This window comes from Pelophylax lessonae, assembly GCF_965119305.1.
Source record: "Pelophylax lessonae genome assembly, chromosome: 11".
NCBI lineage: Eukaryota > Metazoa > Chordata > Amphibia > Anura > Ranidae > Pelophylax > Pelophylax lessonae.
Genome location: NC_138778.1, coordinates 2,037,063 through 2,052,290, shown reverse-complemented (window position 1 = coordinate 2,052,290; position 15,228 = coordinate 2,037,063). Strand labels below are relative to the sequence as shown.

General features: G+C 46.1%; 1 protein-coding gene across 1 annotated transcript in view; it reads left to right on the top strand.

Annotated features, from left to right (window-relative positions):
* The window catches only part of OGFOD3 (2-oxoglutarate and iron dependent oxygenase domain containing 3), a gene marked incomplete at its 5' end in the record, with an annotated part of 140,384 nt that overhangs the window by 55,950 nt on the left and 69,206 nt on the right, over positions 1-15,228 (top strand). Inside the window, 2 exons of the mRNA XM_082271483.1 lie at positions 3,718-3,774; positions 14,352-14,505. Coding sequence (XP_082127609.1) covers positions 3,718-3,774; positions 14,352-14,505 — 211 coding nt within the window. The remainder of the gene's footprint in view (positions 1-3,717; positions 3,775-14,351; positions 14,506-15,228) is intronic.

Below are 15,228 nucleotides of genomic sequence, written 5' to 3'. Positions count from 1 at the left end.
ACCCCCCGCTCCTCTACCTCCAGACCCCCGCTCATCTACCTCCAGACCTCCTCTCCTCTACTTCTAGACCTCTGCTCCTCTACCTCCAGAACGCTGCTCCTCTATGCCCGCTTCTCTACCTCCGAACCTCCGCTTCTCTACCCCTGGACCCCCGCTCCTCTACCTCCAGACCTCCACTCCTCTACCTCCAAACCCCCGCTCCTCTACTTCCAGACCTCTGCTCCTTGGCACACTTCCTCTACCTCTAGACCTCCGCTCCTCTACCTCTAGACCTCCGTTCCTCTACCTCCAGACCCCTGCTCCTCTACCTCCAGACCCCTGCTCCTCTACATCCAGACCTCCTCTACCTCCAGACCTCCGCTGCTCTACCTCCAGACCTCCTCTACCTCCAGACCTCTGCTCCTCTACCTCCAGACCTCCTCTCCTCTACCTCCAGACCTCCACTCCTCTACCTCCAGACCTCCACTCCTCTACCTCCAAACCCCCGCTCCTCTACTTCCAGACCTCTGCTCCTTGGCACACTTCCTCTACCTCTAGACCTCCGCTCCTCTACCTCTAGACCTCCGTTCCTCTACCTCCAGACCCCTGCTCCTCTACCTCCAGACCCCTGCTCCTCTACATCCAGACCTCCTCTCCTCTACTTCTAGACCTCTGCTCCTCTACCTCCAGAACGCTGCTCCTCTATGCCCGCTTCTCTACCTCCGTACCTCCGCTTCTCTACCTCCGTACCTCCACTTCTCTACCTCCAGACCTCCACTCCTCTACCTCCAAACCCCTGCTCTTCTACTTCCAGACCTCTGCTCCTTGGCACACTTCCTCTACCTCCAGACCTCCGCTCCTCTACCTGCAGATCTCTGCTCCTCTACCTCCAGACCTCTGCTCCTCTACCTGCAGATCTCTGCTCCTCTACCTCCAGACCTCCGCTCCTCTACCTGCAGATCTCTGCTCCTCTACCTCCAGACCTCTGCTCCCTTTCTCTTCCTTCACACTTCCTCTGCCTCGGCCACAGTTGTAGAGCAATAACTTTGTGTTACACTGTAATGCACTCGAGTGATTTATTACCAATTATGCCCGATAATACCTTGTATGAATACATTTTGCTGGGGTAGAGAAGATAAATTGTTCTGTAAGGGCAAGGAAAGGTTCAGAAGGCCTACAAGATCCGTCATTTTCTCATTAGTGATTCCAGATAACAACACATCGGCCTGGCCTGTTCTCCTCCCTGGCAGCGGTAAATCCTGGCCGGGTATCAGAATTTTAATGTCCGAGCTTCATTGGTGTTCAGCTATTTCATACTTGAAATGTGTCAAACGCAGGAAAAATGATGCAGCTTATCGTTTCCTAGATGTGGTGGCTGCATACGTTTTCTTTTTAGGCTATTTATTTTCACCTGGTTATCCTGCCAGTAACACACTTACCCAAGGTGACAACATTCACTCACTGAAGTGTATACATTGGGGAGCAGCGTTGTCACCCTACAACAGGAGGTGTGTGTGAACCCCTAAAACAGAGCACAGCCACCCCTCTTCATCTGGGTAACACGTTACATAGTAGGTGAGGTTGAATAAAGACAATAGTCCATCCAGTTCCCCCTGTGTAGGTGTGTGTGTGGGCGGAGTTCCCCCTGTGTAGGTGTGTGTGGGCGGAGTTCCCCCTGTGTAGGTGTGTGTGGGCGGAGTTCCCCCTGTGTAGGTGTGTGTGGCCGTAATCATCTCTCATACCCCAGAATGTTCTGATCCTTGAGATGTACATCTAAGAGTCTTTTGAAAGCCACCATACTTCCCGCAGAAACCACCTCTTGTGGTAGAGAATTCCACAATCTTGTAGCCCTAACAGTAAAGAACCCCCCCCACGTTGCCTGAGGTTAAATATCTTCTCCTCTAATCGCATTGTATGCCCTCGAGTCCTCATGCAATCCTTCGACTGAATAGCTTTTTTTCTATGCTGAGATTCCCCATTGAGATATTTATAAATCGCTATCATGTCCCCTCTCAGGCGTCTCTTCTCCAGGGAGAATAAATCAAGCGATTGCAGACGCTCTTCATAATTAAGGTCCTCCAATCCCCTAATCAGTTTAGTTGCCCTTCTCTGGACTCTCTCCAGCTCCAACACATCCCTCCTGAGGACTGGCGACCAGAACTGGACAGAATATTCCAGATGTAGTCGCACCAGAGTTTTATAAAGTGGAAGGATTATAGTTGTTGTGTAGTCCATAGGGATGGTCAGCGCCTACAAGACTGCTTGGGATTTAAGTGCAACAGAGACTGCTTGGAATGCTCACTGGATTTCTGGCAGGATCACGATAGTTGAGTCCAGGGCTTGACAAATTTCCTTTGAATCTAGGAGCTAAAAAAGTTAGAAGCCAAATTTTTTTGTAACTAACAAATCTTATGGATTAAAGATGTCCCCGAAGGTGAACGTATCCTTTAACCCTTTCACAGCCAGAGCCGTTTTTCCACGCGGTTTAAAAAGTCATTTTAGGCCTGACGATTGCGTGAAATCCCCAAACATGATATATTTTCTGAAAGTGGACACCCTGGAGAATAAAATGGTGGTAGTTCCATTTTTATTTTTTGTCACACATATTACCCCAAAATTTCAGTAAAAGAAAACACATTAAAAGTTAATTTTAGAGGGCACAAAATATAAAAGCTGAGGTTGCACCGAGGAAATAAATACCCGACATGTCAAACCTTAAACATGTCAGTACCTTATATGTTCTATAGGTGTTGCTTTAAAAGCCCCTTATAGGTCACCAGTTTAGCGTTACGAAGGAGGGCTGGCACTAGACTGTAACAGAACCGACCCACAATGTGCTTGTGTTCTTCCGTCAGTATACAGCTTCCTCCCAGTCTCGAACATAGATATCAGATATTACAACCGTCCCCATACAAAACTAGCCAAGACTTAGCTCGTATAAGATCTGGAACATTTATTGAACAAGAATACAAACTTTTTCTATACTTGAAAAGTATGTCAGTGACCACCCAAATATATACCCAAAACATCACACAATGGTTTAGATAATGATGTAGGCAGACATCCATTGGCCGGCACCCGCTGATCGGCTTGTGCTGTTTAATTACAACAGAGCTGCGGCACCGGCGGAACGCGTGCCCCCTACATGGAAGTGCTGGTTCACATATTAGGTAAGGATCCAGCGCAGAAGAGCCGCTCTGCTGCTGTACTCCTACGTGACGCGGTCAGCAAGCGTCTAAGGTAAACAATGTCTCAGCAACCGTATTGCCACCTCACCACCCTTATACCTACCTGAGTCTGATCTCGATCCAGCGCTTTGCCAGTTTGTAGCGGCTGTCTCCTCTTGTCTGTTAACGAAGCAAAGCAATGGCTTCTGCTGCTCTAAATCAATTCCTGTGAGCAGGGGGCGGTGCTTAGCTGCGCTATGTGTGTCAGTAGACACACACAGCCTGCCTTGGGATCGAACCTACCGGTGCACTCCCCATAGGAAGGGACTTCCTACAGTGGCGCACAGAGAGGAGGAGGGGCATGGAAGGCTGGCAGGGGACCCCAAAAGAGGAGATTCAAGCCGCTCTGTGCAATATCATAGCACAGAGCAGGTAAATATAACATGTTTGTTATTTAAAAATAAATAAATAAATAACCTTTACACACGCTGCAAATATCTTAAATTTTAATTATCTATGTATATCTGATAAAAAAAAAAACACAAAAATAATATATATGTTACTTTTACAGGTACTATGGAGAGAAACTGAAAGAGACGATTACTGAAGAGGATTTCCAGCTATATCGGTAACATTTTTATTTGTATCTTTTTATTCATCTCTGCCTTCTGTGCTTCACTTCCACCTTCAAATGTATCAAAATCCAAAAGAAATACAAAGGAGAATCTCAGAAAATTCGAATATAATCAAAAAGTGAATTTATTTCAGTAATTCAATTCAAAAATGGTGACCTCCTATATTTTATATAGACAGAGTGAGAGATTTCACACATTTCTTTCTTTTCATTTTGATGATTTTGGCTTCCAGCGAGTGACACCCCAAAATTCATTATCTCAGAAAATTAGAATATTACATAAGACCAATAAAAAAAAGGTTTTATAATTCAGAAATGTTGTCTTAGTGAAAAGTCTGTCCATGTACAGTATAGGGGGAGAAGTCTGTCCATGTACAGTATAGGATGAGAAGTCTGTCCATGTACAGTATAGGGGGAGGAGTCTGTCCATGTACAGTATAGGGGGAGAAGTCTGTCCATATACAGTATAGGAGGAGAAGTCTGTCCATGTACAGTATAGGATGAGAAGTCTGTCCATGTACAGTATAGGGGGAGAAGTCTGTCCATGTACAGTATAGGATGAGAAGTCTGTCCATGTACAGTATAGGGGGAGAAGTCTGTCCATGTACAGTATAGGGGGAGAAGTCTGTCCATGTACAGTATAGGAGGAGAAGTCTGTCCATGTACAGTATAGGAGGAGAAGTCTGTCCATGTACAGTATAGGAGGAGAAGTCTGTCCATGTACAGTATAGGAGGAGAAGTCTGTCCATGTACAGTATAGGGGGAGAAGTCTGTCCATATACAGTATAGGATGAGAAGTCTGTCCATGTACAGTATAGGAGGAGAAGTCTGTCCATGTACAGTATAGGAGGAGAAGTCTGTCCATGTACAGTATAGGAGGAGAAGTCTGTCCATGTACAGTATAGGATGAGAAGTCTGTCCATGTACAGTATAGGGGGAGAAGTCTGTCCATGTACAGTATAGGATGAGAAGTCTGTCCATGTACAGTATAGGAGGAGAAGTCTGTCCATGTACAGTATAGGAGGAGAAGTCTGTCCATGTACAGTATAGGAGGAGAAGTCTGTCCATGTACAGTATAGGGGGAGAAGTCTGTCCATATACAGTATAGGGGGAGAAGTCTGTCCATGTACAGTATAGGAGGAGAAGTCTGTCCATGTACAGTATAGGAGGAGAAGTCTGTCCATGTACAGTATAGGAGGAGAAGTCTGTCCATGTACAGTATAGGAGGAGAAGTCTGTCCATGTACAGTATAGGAGGAGAAGTCTGTCCATGTACAGTATAGGATGAGAAGTCTGTCCATGTACAGTATAGGGGGAGAAGTCTGTCCATGTACAGTATAGGAGGAGAAGTCTGTCCATGTACAGTATAGGAGGAGAAGTCTGTCCATGTACAGTATAGGGGGAGAAGTCTGTCCATATACAGTATAGGATGAGAAGTCTGTCCATGTACAGTATAGGAGGAGAAGTCTGTCCATGTACAGTATAGGAGGAGAAGTCTGTCCATGTACAGTATAGGATGAGAAGTCTGTCCATGTACAGTATAGGGGGAGAAGTCTGTCCATGTACAGTATAGGGGGAGAAGTCTGTCCATGTACAGTATAGGAGAAGTCTGTCCATGTACAGTATAGGAGGAGAAGTCTGTCCATGTACAGTGTAGGAGGAGAAGTCTGTCCATGTACAGTGTAGGATGGGAAGTCTGTCCATGTACAGTATAGGAGAAGTCTGTCCATGTACAGTATAGGGGGAGAAGTCTGTCCATGTACAGTATAGGAGGAGAAGTCTGTCCATGTACAGTATAGAAGTCTGTCCATGTACAGTATAGAAGTCTGTCCATGTACAGTATAGGAGGAGAAGTCTGTCCATGTACAGTATAGGGGGAGAAGTCTGTCCATGTACAGTATAGGAGAAGTCTGTCCATGTACAGTATAGGAGGAGAAGTCTGTCCATGTACAGTATAGGAGGAGAAGTCTGTCCATGTACAGTATAGGAGGAGAAGTCTGTCCATGTACAGTATAGGATGAGAAGTCTGTCCATGTACAGTATAGGAGAAGTCTGTCCATGTACAGTATAGGATGAGGAGTCTGTCCATGTACAGTATAGGGGGAGAAGTCTGTCCATGTACAGTATAGGAGGAGAAGTCTGTCCATGTACAGTATAGGAGGAGAAGTCTGTCCATGTACAGTATAGGGGGAGAAGTCTGTCCATGTACAGTATAGGAGAAGTCTGTCCATGTACAGTATAGGGGGAGAAGTCTGTCCATGTACAGTATAGGAGAAGTCTGTCCATGTACAGTATAGGGGGAGAAGTCTGTCCATGTACAGTATAGGGGGAGAAGTCTGTCCATGTACAGTATAGGAGGAGAAGTCTGTCCATGTACAGTATAGGAGGAGAAGTCTGTCCATGTACAGTATAGGGGGAGAAGTCTGTCCATGTACAGTATAGGGGGAGAAGTCTGTCCATGTACAGTATAGGAGGAGAAGTCTGTCCATGTACAGTATAGGAGAAGTCTGTCCATGTACAGTATAGGAGGAGAAGTCTGTCCATGTACAGTATAGGAGGAGAAGTCTGTCCATGTACAGTATAGGGGGAGAAGTCTGTCCATGTACAGTATAGGAGAAGTTTGTCCATGTACAGTATAGGAGGAGAAGTCTGTCCATGTACAGTATAGGAGAAGTCTGTCCATGTACAGTATAGGATGAGAAGTCTGTCCATGTACAGTATAGGAGAAGTCTGTCCATGTACAGTATAGGATGAGAAGTCTGTCCATGTACAGTATAGGGGGAGAAGTCTGTCCATGTACAGTATAGGGGGAGAAGTCTGTCCATGTACAGTATAGGAGGAGAAGTCTGTCCATGTACAGTATAGGAGGAGAAGTCTGTCCATGTACAGTATAGGATGAGAAGTCTGTCCATGTACAGTATAGGATGAGAAGTCTGTCCATGTACAGTATAGGGGGAGAAGTCTGTCCATGTACAGTATAGGAGGAGAAGTCTGTCCATGTACAGTATAGGAGAAGTCTGTCCATGTACAGTATAGGAGGAGAAGTCTGTCCATGTACAGTATAGGATGAGAAGTCTGTCCATGTACAGTATAGGAGGAGAAGTCTGTCCATGTACAGTATAGAAGTCTGTCCATGTACAGTATAGGAGGAGAAGTCTGTCCATGTACAGTATAGGGGGAGAAGTCTGTCCATGTACAGTATAGGGGGAGAAGTCTGTCCATGTACAGTATAGGAGGAGAAGTCTGTCCATGTACAGTATAGAAGTCTGTCCATGTACAGTATAGGAGGAGAAGTCTGTCCATGTACAGTATAGGGGGAGAAGTCTGTCCATGTACAGTATAGGAGGAGAAGTCTGTCCATGTACAGTATAGGAGAAGTCTGTCCATATACAGTATAGAAGTCTGTCCATGTACAGTATAGGAGGAGAAGTCTGTCCATGTACAGTATAGGGGGAGAAGTCTGTCCATGTACAGTATAGGGGGGAGGAGTCTGTCCATGTACAGTATAGGAGGAGAAGTCTGTCCATGTACAGTATAGGAGAAGTCTGTCCATGTACAGTATAGGAGAAGTCTGTCCATGTACAGTATAGGAGGAGAAGTCTGTCCATGTACAGTATAGGAGGAGAAGTCTGTCCATGTACAGTATAGGATGAGAAGTCTGTCCATGTACAGTATAGGAGGAGAAGTCTGTTCATGTACAGTATAGGGGGAGAAGTCTGTCCATGTACAGTATAGGGGGAGAAGTCTGTCCATGTACAGTATAGGAGGAGAAGTCTGTCCATGTACAGTATAGGGGGAGAAGTCTGTCCATGTACAGTATAGGATGCACTCAATACTTGGTCGGGGCTCCTTTTGCATAAATTACTGCATCAATGCGGCGTGGCATGGAGGCGATCAGCCTGTGGCACTGCTGAGGTGTTATGGAAGCCCAGGTTGCTTTGATAGCGGCCTTCAACTCCTCTGCATTGTTGGGTCTGGTGTCTCTCATCTTCCTCCTGACAATCCCCCACAGATTCTCTATGGGGTTTAGGTCAGGCCAGTTTGCTGGCTGATCAAGCACAGTGATATCATGTGACCAGGTATTTGGCAGTGTGGGCGGTGCCAAGTCCTACCGGAAAATGAAATCAGCATCTCCATAAAGCTGGTCAGCAGAGGGAAGGATGAAGAGTTCTAGAATTTCCTGCTAGAGGGCGGAGCTGACTTTGGACTCGATAAAACACAGAGGACCAACACCAGCAGATCAGATGTGTGCAATCAGCGCCACCTATAAATATCTATTGTTATTTTTATTGTAACTCCTACTCTAAGTGATCAAACAAAATAACTATATATCAAACTCTGTGTTCAGTAGCTGCTGGACACCTATAAGTGACTTCACCACACTAAGGAATGAATACTGTGAACAACTCCTAATTTATCACAAAAGACAATAATAATGAGTGAATAAACATGTAAATGTGTAAAGTAAAAGTCCTTTAGAAATACAGTATCTGACAAAAGAAGGACACCCCTCACATTTTTGTAAATATTTTATTCTATCTTTTCATGTGACAACACTGAAGAAATGAGACTTTGCTACAATGTAAAGTAGTGAGTGTACAGCTTGTATAACAGTGTAAATTTACTGTCCCCTCAAAATAACTCAACACACAGCCATTAATGTCTAAACCGCTGGCAACAAAAGTGAGTACACCCCTGAGTGAAAATGTCCAAATTGGGCCCAATTAGCCATTTTTCCTCCCCGGTGTCATGTGACTCGTTAGTGTTACAAGGTCTCAGGTGTGAATGGGGAGCAGGTGTGTTAAATTTGGTGTTATCGCTCTCACTCTCTCATACTGGTCACTGGAAGTTCAACATGGCACCTCATGGCAAAGAACTCTCTGAGGATCTGAAAAAAAAGAATTGTTGCTCTACATAAAGATGGCCTAGGCTATAAGAAGATTGCCAAGGCCCTGAAACTGAGCTGCAGCACGGTGGCCAAGACCATACAGCGGTGTAACAGGACAGGTTCCACTCAGAACAGGCCTCACCATGGTAGATCAAAGAAGTTGAGTGCACGTGCTCAGCGTCATATCCAAAGGTTGTCTTTGGGAAATAGACGTATGAGTGCTGCCAGCATTGCTGCAGAGGTTGGGGGGGGGGTCAGCCTGTCAGTGCTCAGACCATACGCCGCACACTGCATCAAATTGGTCTGCATGGCTGTCATCCCAGAAGGAAGCCTCTTCTAAAGATGATGGACAAGAAAGCCCGCAAACAGTTTGCTGAAGACAAGCAGACTAAGGACATGGATTACTGGAACCATCTCCTGTGCTCTGATGAGACCAAGATAAACTTATTTGGTGTCAGATGGTGTCAGGCGTGTGTGGGGGCAACCAGGTGAGGAGTACAAAGACAAGTGTGTCTTCCTACAGTCAAGCATGGTGGTGGGAGTGTCATGGTCTGGGGCTGCATGAGTGCTGCCGGCACTGGGGAGCTACAGATCATTGAGGGAACCATGAATGCCAACATGTACTGTGACATACTGAAGCAGAGCATGATCCCCTCCCTTCAGAGACTGGGGGGCAGGGCAGTATTCCAACATAACGACCCCAAACACCTCCAAGATGACCACTGCCTTGCTAAAGAAGCTGAGGGTAAAGGTGATGGACTGGCCAAGCATGGCTCCAGACCTAAACCCTATTGAGCATCTGTGGGGAATCCTCAAACAGAAGGTGGAGGAGCGCAAGGTCTCTAACATCCACCAGCTCTGTGATGTCATCATGGGGGAGGGGAAGAGGACTCCAGTGACAACCTGTGAAGCTCATGGGAACTCCATGCCCAAGAGGGTTAAGGCAGTGCTGGAAAATAATGGCGGCCACACATAATATTGACACTTTGGGCCCAATTTGGACATTGTCACTTAGGGGTGTACTGACTTTTGTTGCCAGCGGTTTAGACATTAATGGCTGTGTGTTGAGTTATTTTGAGGGGACAGCAAATTTACACTGTTATACAAGCTGTACACTCACTACTTTACATTGTAGCAAAGTCTCATTTCTTCAGTGTTGTCACATGAAAAGATAGAATAAAATGTGAGGGGTGTACTTACTTTTGTGAGATACTGTGAATCACCAAAAGCTCCTCAGGCTGCATACCACAGAGCCGTGTGATGTCCTGGACTGAGAACATGCCGGGGAGTTTATTGGCTGCAGAAAAAAATGTCTGACGCCAAAAACAGCCGCTGTAAAAACGTCCCGGGTGTATGAGGCCTTATCCCGGTTGGAAGCTCATTTGATTGAGCTCTTCATATTTTAAAGTTCATACTGAGATTCCCCCGGCTTCCCCCGGCTTCCTTACCCTCTCCCCGGCAGCAGAGCGGCTATCGCTCTCTAATTACTCTGCAAGTGACTAAACCACTTCCATGCTCAGTTCCTAATTAATTCTGATTAATCTACTAAGATATTGTGCGATCATCTGCACCAAGCGTAACACCGCCAGCTGTAATTGGACGGATCCGTCTTAATGAAGAGAAACTAGACGAGTGTGTCTGATACTCATTAATGGAAGCCGCAACTTGAATTTATTGAGAGGCTGAGGGGCTGCTGCACGGATTGGATGGCGTGCAAAAATCGCAGTTGTGTTTTTGTAATGCAATACATGTGCTGCATGATGTCATCTTTATAAACAGTGTACATTGGTTTATAGATATAAAAATCTCATTTATGGTTTAAAGCAGGGGCCCCCAAACTGTGGACCAGGGGTCAGATGCCGCCCTTTGCTTGCCTTTATCTTGCCCTTGGGACACTATTCCTCCCACTGACACCAATGATGGGGCACTATTCCTCCCACTGACACCAATGATGGGGCACTATTCCTCCCACTGACACCAATGATGGGGCACTATTCCTCCCACTGACACCAATGATGGGACTATTCCTTCCACTGACACCAATGATGGGGCACTATTCCTCCCACTAACACCAATGATGGGGCACTATTCCTCCTACTGACACCAATGATGGGGCACTATTCCTCCCACTGATACCAATGATGGGGCACTATTCCTCCCACCGACACCAATGATGGGGCACTATTCCACCCACTGACACCAATGATGGGGCACTATTCCTCCCACTGACACCAATGATGGGACACTATTCCTCCCACTGACACCAATGATGGGGCACTATTCCCCCCACTGACACCAATGATGGGACACTATTCCTCCCACTGACACCAATGATGGGGCACTATTCCTTCCACTGACACCAATGATGGGGCACTATTCCTCCCACTGACACCAATGATGGGACACTATTCCTCCCACTGATACCAATGATGGGACACTATTCCTCCCACTGACACCAATGATGGGGCACTATTCCTCCCACTGATACCAATGATGGGGCACTATTCCTCCCACTGACACCAATGATGGGACACTATTCCTCCCACTGACACCAATGATGGGACACTATTCCTCCCACTGATACCAATGATGGGGCACTATTCCTCCCACTGACACCAATGATGGGGCACTATTCCTCCCACTGACACCAATGATGGGGCACTATTCCTCCCACTGACACCAATGATGGGGCACTATTCCTCCCACTGACACCAATGATGGGGCACTATTCCTTCCACTGACATCAATGATGGGGCACTATTCCTCCACTGACACCAATGATGGGGCACTATTCCTCCCACTGACACCAATGATAGGACACTATTCCTTCCACTGACACCAATGATCGGGCACTATTCCTCCACTGATACCAATGATGGGACACTATTCCTCCCACTGACACCAATGATGGGGCACTATTCCTCCCACTGACACCAATGATGGGGTACTATTCCTCCACTGATACCAATGATAGGACACTATTCCTCCCACTGACACCAATGATGGGACACTATTCCTTCCACTGACACCAATGATGGGGCACTATTCCTCCCACTGACACCAATGATGGGGCACTATTCCTTCCACTGACACCAATGATGGGGCACTATTCCTCCCACTGACACCAATGATGGGGTACTATTCCTCCACTGATACCAATGATAGGACACTATTCCTCTCACTGACACCAATGATGGGGTACTATTCCTTCCACTGATACCAATGATAGGACACTATTCCTCCCACTGACACCAATGATGGGGCACTATTCCTCCCACTGACACCAATGATGGGGTACTATTCCTCCACTGATACCAATGATAGGACACTATTCCTCCCACTGACACCAATGATGGGGCACTATTCCTCCACTGATACCAATGATGGGGCACTATTCCTCCCACTGACACCAATGATAGGACACTATTCCTCCCACTGACACCAATGATAGGACACTATTCCTTCCACTGATACCAATGATGGGACACTATTCCTCCCACTGACACCAATGATGGGACACTATTCCTCCCACTGACACCAATGATGGGGCACTATTCCTCCCACTGACACCAATGATGGGGTACTATTCCTCCACTGATACCAATGATAGGACACTATTCCTTCCACTGATACCAATGATAGGACACTATTCCTCCCACTGACACCAATGATGGGACACTATTCCTTCCACTGACACCAATGATGGGGCACTATTCCTCCCACTGACACCAATGATGGGGCACTATTCCTTCCACTGACACCAATGATGGGGCACTATTCCTCCCACTGACACCAATGATGGGGTACTATTCCTCCACTGATACCAATGATAGGACACTATTCCTCCCACTGACACCAATGATGGGGTACTATTCCTCCACTGATACCAATGATAGGACACTATTCCTCTCACTGACACCAATGATGGGGTACTATTCCTTCCACTGATACCAATGATAGGACACTATTCCTCCCACTGACACCAATGATGGGGCACTATTCCTTCCACTGACACCAATGATGGGGCACTATTCCTCCCACTGACACCAATGATGGGGCACTATTCCTTCCACTGACACCAATGATGGGGCACTATTCCTCCCACTGGCACCAATGATGGGACACTATTCCTCCCACTGACACCAATGATGGGGCACTATTCCTCCCACTGACACCAATGATGAGGCACTATTCCTCCCACTGACACCAATGATGGGGCACTATTCCTCCCACTGACACCAATGATAGGACACTATTCCTTCCACTGATACCAATGATGGGACACTATTCCTCCCACTGACACCAATGATGGGACACTATTCCTCCCACTGACACCAATGATGGGGCACTATTCCTCCCACTGACACCAATGATGGGGTACTATTCCTCCACTGATACCAATGATAGGACACTATTCCTCCCACTGACACCAATGATGGGACACTATTCCTTCCACTGACACCAATGATGGGGCACTATTCCTCCCACTGACACCAATGATGGGGCACTATTCCTTCCACTGACACCAATGATGGGGCACTATTCCTCCCACTGACACCAATGATGGGGTACTATTCCTCCACTGATACCAATGATAGGACACTATTCCTCCCACTGACACCAATGATGGGGTACTATTCCTCCACTGATACCAATGATAGGACACTATTCCTCTCACTGACACCAATGATGGGGTACTATTCCTTCCACTGATACCAATGATAGGACACTATTCCTCCCACTGACACCAATGATGGGGCACTATTCCTTCCACTGACACCAATGATGGGGCACTATTCCTCCCACTGACACCAATGATGGGGCACTATTCCTTCCACTGACACCAATGATGGGGCACTATTCCTCCCACTGGCACCAATGATGGGACACTATTCCTCCCACTGACACCAATGATGGGGCACTATTCCTCCCACCGACACCAATGATGGGGCACTATTCCTCCCACTGACACCAATGATGGGGCACTATTCCTCCCACTGACACCAATGATGGGGCACTATTCCTCCCACTGACACCAATGATGGGGCACTATTCCTCCCACTGCCACCAATGATGGGGCACTTTCTACTCATACTGGCCACAGTCCAGCACCCAAACAGTCTCAAACTGGCCCTTTGTTTAGAAAGTTTTGTTTAATGCCTGAAATTATAAAACATCAAAGAAATACAAAGTTAGCACAGGATACATTTAGTTCTTGTGTCCCTTGTGCCTCCATCTTATAGTTCAGTAGTAATCTTCTTCTTCTTATGCCTCCCTCACACCCCCACCGCCTTCTGGTGTGACAGAGGTTAATAGAACTGATGCGCTCCCATAGGCATCAATCTAAAGTGCCCGCCCTTTCTGCCAGTTCCTCCATTCATACAATCCATATACTACAGCTGATGTTTGAATGGAGGGGGCAGATCTAATAATCATCCCCCCATTCTCCATTCAAAGATTGTTTCATCCATAAAAACTGTAGTTTGGCTTCTATGAATGGAGGAGGGGGTAGAAAGGGGGGGGGGCATAGTTTTTGGTACCAATTGTGCCTGATATCATTTTCTCTTGATTTGTTCACCGTGTTTTTTACTAGAATAAAACTGATAAAACCCTCTGTGGTGTGAGAAGCCATCGGTGTCAATGGGCCCTTGTAGATCAGAAGTAACTTTGTGTTTTGCCCACAGTGACGTGAGACTGAGAATCCAGAAGGAAATTGCGGGGACGTTCGATCTCGACACCCAGTCTCTGCACCTCACCAAACCCACCTTTTTCTCCAGAATGAATAGCTCAGAAGCCAAAACCGCACATGACGAGTACTGGCACCCCCATATCGATAAGGTAAGAAGTTTGTGTGCCTCATTCAGTCCGTGTGCACATTGCCTTGTAAGACCCTATAAGCCTTTCTTCAGCCATTCAGCAAGAGTTTAGAGGGCGGAATGTGGCACCTCCACTGTGCACACTCAGCAAATCTGAACATTTCCACTTCTGAGAAGGATTCTGGATAGTAGGAAATAGTTTATCTGTTTTAGGACTTTATTTCTGATGCCTCTGGACCGAACGACTCATTCCAAACAACTTTGTTCCTGCAAAGAAATATTTATTTCCTGTGTATACTGCATTGACCCTTCTTGAGCACTCAAACATATACACTATATTACCAAAAGTATTGGGACCCCTCTCTATATACTCTATATTACCAAAAGTATTGGGACCCCTCTCTATATACACTATATTACCAAAAGTATTGGGACCCCTCTCTATATACACTATATTACCAAAAGTATTGGGACCCCTCTCTATATACACTATATTACCAAAAGTATTGGGACCCCTCTCTATATACACTATATTACCAAAAGTATTGGGACCCCTCTCTATATACACTATATTACCAAAAGTATTGGGACCCCTCTCTATTTACACTATATTACCAAAAGTATTGGGACCCCTCTCTATATACACTATATTACCAAAAGTATTGGGACCCCTCTCTATATACACTATATTACCAAAAGTATTGGGACGCCTCTCTATATACACTATATTACCAAAAGTATTGGG